This window comes from Fundulus heteroclitus, chromosome 13, assembly GCF_011125445.2.
Source record: "Fundulus heteroclitus isolate FHET01 chromosome 13, MU-UCD_Fhet_4.1, whole genome shotgun sequence".
Classification (NCBI taxonomy): domain Eukaryota; kingdom Metazoa; phylum Chordata; class Actinopteri; order Cyprinodontiformes; family Fundulidae; genus Fundulus; species Fundulus heteroclitus.
This window is the reverse complement of record NC_046373.1, coordinates 25,097,725-25,104,886: the sequence shown is the minus strand read 5'-3', so window position 1 is coordinate 25,104,886 and position 7,162 is coordinate 25,097,725. Positions and strand designations below refer to the sequence as shown.

At 37.9% G+C, this 7,162-nt stretch overlaps 1 protein-coding gene across 3 annotated transcripts; it reads right to left on the bottom strand.

Annotated features, from left to right (window-relative positions):
* Nucleotides 1–898: 898 nt before the first annotated feature.
* Nucleotides 899–6,560, bottom strand: LOC105915854 (LIM/homeobox protein Lhx9). Of its 3 annotated transcripts, none has more exons than XM_036145481.1 (7): nucleotides 6,090–6,560; nucleotides 5,146–5,282; nucleotides 4,229–4,431; nucleotides 4,032–4,140; nucleotides 3,808–3,940; nucleotides 2,346–2,599; nucleotides 899–1,553 (listed from the first exon to the last, which is right to left on the bottom strand). In XM_036145481.1, exons 2-7 carry the CDS (start codon nucleotides 5,269–5,271, stop codon nucleotides 1,158–1,160), a joined length of 1,221 nt encoding a protein of 406 aa, XP_036001374.1. In that variant the 5' UTR covers nucleotides 5,272–5,282; nucleotides 6,090–6,560; the 3' UTR covers nucleotides 899–1,157. The 3 variants fall into 3 exon arrangements, with proteins under 3 accessions (XP_036001374.1, XP_036001372.1, XP_036001373.1); XM_036145479.1 differs by having other exon boundaries at nucleotides 5,146–5,336; nucleotides 6,090–6,559; XM_036145480.1 differs by lacking the exon at nucleotides 6,090–6,560 and having other exon boundaries at nucleotides 5,146–5,419.
* Nucleotides 6,561–7,162: the final 602 nt, after the last annotated feature.

Below are 7,162 nucleotides of genomic sequence, written 5' to 3'. Positions count from 1 at the left end.
ACAGGGAGAACATGCAAACTCCATGCAGAAAGACCCAGGTTCCCACTGTGCCACTCTGCAGCCCTTTTGGCTTTTTTCTTTGTTTAATAAATCAACAATCCGTCATGTTATTTTGTACACTGGAGCTAAGTTCTTAAGCCACAGCGCAATAAATCAGAATATAATCGAAAAGTGAATTTATTTTATTAAATCGATTTAAAATGTGAAGGTTTTATAGAAGCGTGACCCACTGATTCTTTAATAAATGCTTAGAATTATATATCTTAAGCATTTATTCCTAGCTATTTTGATGACTAAAACATATTGCTAATGAAAGCACAAAGTTCAGTTTCTTGGGAAATTGGAATGGAACCAAATATGTGTTTTTAACTACAGACAGCTTGACTATCAAAATGTATGTCCTTGTATTGTACAATTTATGCATTCAGTACTTGATCAGGTCTCCTTTTGATTTAATTACTGCATAAAATAAAAAAATAAAAATTTCATTGGGCTTTTGTAATGTTCTAATCTTCAGAAGAAGAACATTTTGGATTTTATTCATTAGCTATAATAATCACCCACATTAACATAAATAAACACTTCAAACTTACACTCTAAAAAAATCCAATTACATTATCTAGTAATTCATTTTAAAATGTGAAACTCATAAATACAACCTAAGAGTTAGGAGAGTCAATATTTTAATTGTATTACTGATATAAAGCAACTGTTTGATGATATTCTAAATGATTACGCTGTACTTAAAGGGAAAACCTTACAGTGATGTTAATGTTCCTATAGATTGCCTGTTGCAACGTTTCATTAATCATAAAAGAGCAATGTTTTGCATAAACTAAATCGCCTTCATACGATGTACTAACGTGCCGCTAAAGCGAAGTATTGACACCAAACACAATTGAAGAAATGGAAGGAAACTGCAATTTATTCACTCAGTCAACTAAATTCTGCTAACATCTCTGTGATACATAAAGTAATCAAACTTCTCAAAACCATTTTTGAGATGAATTTCTGGAACGTCAACCACACTTTGCTTTGTTCTTGTATCTGGAACTATTAAGCTGTGTTAAGTTAGGGCTAAATAAAGATATCTATCAGTTATCTATGGTCGACAAAAAAAATAAAAAAATCTTCAGCTGTCCCTGCAGAACCATCAGTTAGCTGTAAGTTGGTCTGAAAGTCTCAGCATCTTCTCTCTCTACTCTTCCCTCTGAATCCTCCAGCTCCTGATGGGGCTCGAGAGAGGGGCCACAACCAAATGCACTCTGGGGATCGTAGTCCAGAAAAAAGTTGAGGTTTTGCGACATCTGGCACGACTGATTGAGGATTGGGCTGACGGACGGTTCAACCACTGGACCGGTGAGCAAGGAGAGCTGCAGCTGGTCAATGGTGCTGGTGGGGAAATGTTGGGATTGGTCCAGCGCAGGGCAGGTAAGTGACGAGGGGGTGGCTGCCATGGCAACAGCTCCTGGGGGACCAGAGGGGGAGTTCGCCTGGGAGTCTTCAGAGTTGAGGGAGCGTCTCAGTTTGGCCCGAGCGTTTTGAAACCACACCTGAGGGAATATTATGGAAAGGAGGAAAGGTTAAGGAAGATGATGCCAAAGACTCGAGGCAGCTTCCGAAAAGGTTAAATAAAGATACAAACAGCTACTGAATGCCAGTTGCAAATCAAGCTAAAAGAAGACCTTTCACAAACTCCAAAGTAACTTTCTTTTATTTTTTTCATTCTGTTTTTATAGGTTGTCAGGGCGTTTATGGAGCCATATCCATATCCTCTTAAAAAACTGCAGATTCAACCTACTTTTCTTATACTTTCTTAATATGTCAGGCCCGTATTAAGACAATGTGGTGCCCCTGGGCACTATACCTCAAAAGCCCCCTCCCCCCTTACCCGTGCTGTCCTTCCGGTCAAAAACATCAGACATAATCAAGGGGATTTCTGTAATGTAATTTACTATTTACTAACTTACACAACTACATGTAGGCATATGAGCAGTGAGCAATATTCAAATATCTCATTTTAAAATCTTGATTTATTTATCATTTATTATTATTGTGACATCAGTGTTCACAAAACGAATAATGCATGGTCTTTCAACAATTTCAAGTAAATAATATAACAATTTATGAAAAATATATTTTTAAAGCATGTGTCATGTGGTGCCCCCCCCCCCCTCCCATGGTTGGTGCCCCTGGGCACTGGCCCACTGGCCCTTATGGATAATCCGGCCCTGAATCTGTTCAATTCAAATGAATCTGTCTGGGACTTTTACTATACCATAAATAAGGGAAATGGATATCTTTTTTATCCAATATTTTCAGGTGGAGGATTGAGTAATGTATACCTGCAGGACTCTCTTGGGCAGGCCAGTCTTATGAGCGAGGCAGGTCCAGTCTTTGCCGTCAGGGTTGTGCTTCTGGGCAAAATATGACTCGAGTGCTCTGAGCTGCTCGCTGCGGAAGCACGTCCTGATTCGCTTGGTCCGCCTGCGCACCCGGCCACCTGCGTCTCTGTCGTCCACTCGCGGCTCTGGACTGCTGACAGACTCCTCCCCTTCACCTGACACCTGGTTTTGACCTGTGTCTGGTGTTAGACAGACTGTGACAAGATGTCAGAAACATGCCGTTTAGCCTTTTTTCCGCTCATTGATTCTGTGTCTAAGGATGTTTAAAATTGAATTTCAGATGAAAACTCCAATGAATCCAGAGAAGCTACTTATTTTATAAGCCCCTTTTGACAGCCTATTTATTGTCTATGATCTACTTTTGTTCTTCGTGCTTCACGATCGCCTGAGAGACGATGACACAGAAGTGAGGGTTAAAGTTGACCCACCACTGCAGGCATCATCATCAGATGATCCTCCGGTGTTTGTCTAATCCCTAAAAAAAAAACATTTTATTGCAGAATCTAATGCCTATTCATTAATTTTCTTGACCTGATTCGTCAGGGACAGTGTTACATTACATAACATTAATAGATTACTATAAATGTGACTGAATTAGCCAACAGGTTAATTCACAACCCATAGCATGTCGAAGACAATGCGCAACAGTGTTGTCAGTATTTACAGCATTAATTAAATTTAGAAAGCTTGAGATCTAATAGCAATAAAGAGCTCAGCCAAACGATTTTTGGTATAAGTGAAATACTGGGCACAGATTTTGTAAGTAGGGCTGATATTTACATAATTTTCCCCGTGGAGTCTATAATACAGCTCCATATTTGGGCTACATGACCTCCGTAGGATGAATTATATGTTGTGAATGACAAAGGTGATCTGCAATGCCTCAAATGGTGGTGTTTAATTGTTTTTAGGTCTTTTTCATGAGTAATAGATGGGGCCAATGACAGATAGATGGATTGGACCCTCACCTGTACCATTCATAGGTACCCCCTGATAAGCTAATGATGCAATAACTGTTAATACCAGTAAATTCACATGTATTGTATCTTATCATTATTTTCTAATTTTAAAGTTATAACCAAATTTTTCAACAATAAAGATATCTGTAACCACCATAATGGTGTGTAGTTTACTGCCCCCTAGTGGCAAAAAAGAATAGTTTTGCTTTTGCACAAATACATGTGACGCATATGAATTACTTGAGAGTTGTTTATGTGAAGCATATGAAGCACAGAGTGATGCTTAGTATGTCTTAATGTACTCTGGCTCTGAGGGGCTTTGGTTGTGCAAATGGCAATCACACTACTGGAAAACAGTAGCTAAGTTATATCTAAAGTTTCAAAACTTTGACATTTATTTTCTCCTCATGTTTTTTTTTTTAAAGAGACTCACAATCACTGACCTTCTTTCAGCTGTGATTGTGAGGAGTCTTGCATCGGCAGATTGCCTCCATCGCCGTGATAATGTGACTGACAATACAGGTTGGGGCCCTTCATGCAGTAGAGGTTCCCTGGCATTAATTTTAGATCGCATTCCTGGAAAATACAAGTTTTTTAAAAAAAAAAGAAGAAGCATGCATTTACTTGTTACTTTGTAATAAAGCTAACATCGAGTTTGTCAACTAACCTGACAGGAGAAGCAGTGGGGATGAAAAGTCAGGTCACCAGACCTCATGACCAAATCTGTGGGTGGGATTGGCTGGAGGCAGCGAGCACATTGGCCGCCTCCAAAAATCCTGATGAGGGAGGGAAACCAGATGTCACACGCTAACTCAATGCAGATGTTGGGAAGTGAGCTGGTTCAGCATGGAGAGTCATTTAAACCTGCTGTAGTCCTGCTGGCAGTAGATGTTTCCATCTCTCCAGTAGAGGGAAGGGTGAGTCTGCAGCTCGCAGTGACAGTGGCTGCAGCGCAGGCAGATGCTGTGCCATACCCTCCCTGCAGCCAATAGGAAGAAGCGATCGCACACCTGCTCGCCACATCCAGCACATACGATTGGCTCTTGAAAGGACACGGTTGTTGGAACCTGAAAGATGTTTGATGAAATTAAAAAAGGAAAGACAATGAATCTATAAAGGTAACTAAAGATTGCCGTAATGGCAGGCAGAGTTTAAAGAACCCAAGGACTTGGAGCTTGTAATTAAAGATACGTTACGTTCTCCAAACTAATAGTGGAAAGTCTCAACAAAAATCTGGTCAACAATTATCAGCCTTTGATTGCTGTAAGGTTGGTAAAGATTTTTCCATTTAATATTTAGACAGCTTTCAATAATTAAAAAAATAAATGCAAATGGATACAATTTGCTTCATTGTTTTTTTTTTTTTTGTTAAACTGATAGATTTTAGTATTTTATTATCTTTTGAGATTATCAGTTTAGCTCTACATTCTCCAGGATGACCTGTAGGCATTGTTCAGTCTGAAAACAAATTAATGTGATCAATCTGCCAAGCTTTGCTAGCATTTAGCTTTATATATATTATATAGCTTTATATATATATATATATATATATATATATATATATATATATATATATTGGACCACAATTAATAAAATTCTGATAGTAAAAATTGAATAACAAAATATATTCAGTATAACATTGCACCATAGATTTCATTGTTTTTAGTTTGTTCTGATGTTCGAAAGCTAAAACATAAATGCAGAAAAAACAGGCTCAAGTTTAAACTGTCTGAAGTCTGTTTCACCTTCATAAAAATGTAAATTTAAGATGTTGTAATCACATTTTCCAAAGCAGCATTTTCCTCCGCCACTGTGGGGCCACTGGCCAGCTCCACCACCTCCGCCTTGTCACCCAGGTCACTGCCGTACAGCAGGTCCTCGAGGGCTTGGTCGTCCGGAGACATCATGATTAAAAATTCTGAGAGAGCAGGGGGTAATTAGCAGTCTTCTCTGTGAACACAGCTCCGGGTCCCTATTGATACACATAAAACACTTTGGGTGGTTTGCATTTGCACGTCGTGCTTCTTTCAAATAAAAACAAAAATGCTCCTACACTAAAGGAAATGTTGATTTTTGTTCTGCCCTCACAATGCAGCTCATGTAAATAAATTGCTTTCCTCTGAACCACATGTGGTTATACATACATACATACATACATACATACATACATATATATATATATATATATATATATATATATATATATATATATATATATATATATATATATATATATATATATATATGTATGTATGTATGTATGTATGTATGTATGTGTGTGTGTGTATAATAAAGTTAGACTGAAAATAAAATAAACAGAAGCACAGTCGAACAATCACCCAATAAAAAAACTGATTATTTTTTAACCTTGCTGTTTGCTTTTTAAATGAGAGAGAACTCTTATTTCTAATATGGGGATTCGAGCAAACCTTTCCAAAATGAGGTATGCTAAAAGCAACTCACAATTACTTGAGAAAGTTTGCATGCACTTAACCATATAAATGCATTTGTTTTTGCGAATAAAAGCTAAGAATCTAAGATGAAGTCATTCTTTGTTATGTTAACTGATGTTAGCGTGTAATATCCTTCACTGTTGTTGAGGGGATAAAACAGGAAGAAATAAACTTTTAACTTTTATTGATAAACTGACACAATCATTGATGAATAATAAAACTAACTGTAAGCTACAAAATTAATCTACATGTACATACAGCAGAAAACTTACCTGTCTTGTTTCCTATTCGTTCCCCACTGAGCGTGCCGGGTACAATCTATCAGAACCCGCTCTCCAAGAAGTCATAAAAACAGTTAGATCCAGATTTCTAGGTTCCTAATTGGACTTTTTATCTTGAAAAACATTCACCCACTCATCCCATCCCCTCCTAACCGTAAACCACAGTGCTTCCCCTCCCGCAGGTGTCCTTACATATTCCTGTTTTGTGGTTTTGGGATGAGCGCACCTCACCTGAGGTCTGCCTCCTCACCTCAGTGCTGTCCAACCACTCTCCCAGCATCAGATGTGTCAGCACTCCCAGGTGACAAGCACCTGTAAACAAGAAGCCTGGCTGTGTCAGTGAGCGCCAGAGAAGCACTGTGATTGGCTGCCTGGTAAACAGGTGAGAGGGTGGGGTAGGGACTTTTACACTGGGGGCCAATTAAAAAAAAAGGTGTTTAAAAGGACATCTGGGAAATGTGCTGAAAGATGAAGAGACCTTTAGTCTTTACTAGGAACAAACTCTCTCTTATTTTGGTGCTTCTGTTGGAATAAAAAAACTCAGCGGTATGTTACCAGTGAGAGGCTGACTGACAAAGAATATATCTTTTGACAAAAATAGATCTTCATGTATGCATTGACATAAAAAACTTCCCGAAGATGGATCAAAAATAAAATCAATCACCTTTTTTAAATGCATCAAAACTCCTCTCACAACTCACCTTTGTTATTTCAGTTTCTAATCCCAGTATCATGTATAAATGTGCCTCATGCGCGCCATTTAAGTATGTTCTGTACAATTGCATGTCTTTAATTAAAGAGCATTGTATAATGAAGGGTTTACAAACTGCTTTTACCTTTGGAATTGGAAGAATATTCTTAATATTAACAAGCAAGCTAAAAATGTGTGAGCTAAAAATCCATTTAAACTCAATTTGAAAACTTTTGTTTCACCATGCAGAGATGGGTAATGATGGCAAGTCAAGTTTTATTTAATTTATTATTTATATAACTCAAATGATTCCTTAAAGTGGCACAAAAAAGAGGTTGCAGTGAAATGTGCAAATTACTTGCTTAAAAATGAG

Bases quoted from the DNA above. Each gene is read 5' to 3' on its own strand.
- LOC105915854 (XM_036145481.1), bottom strand. From the start codon at position 5,271: ATGATGTCTCCGGACGACCAAGCCCTCGAGGACCTGCTGTACGGCAGT. The intron at 4,141-4,228 runs GTTTAAATGACT...CTCCCTCATCAG, and splicing joins TGCCAGCAGGACTACAGCAG to GATTTTTGGAGGCGGCCAAT. The intron at 2,600-3,807 runs GTCAGTGATTGT...ATCTTGTCACAG, and splicing joins ACAATCACAGCTGAAAGAAG to TCTGTCTAACACCAGACACA.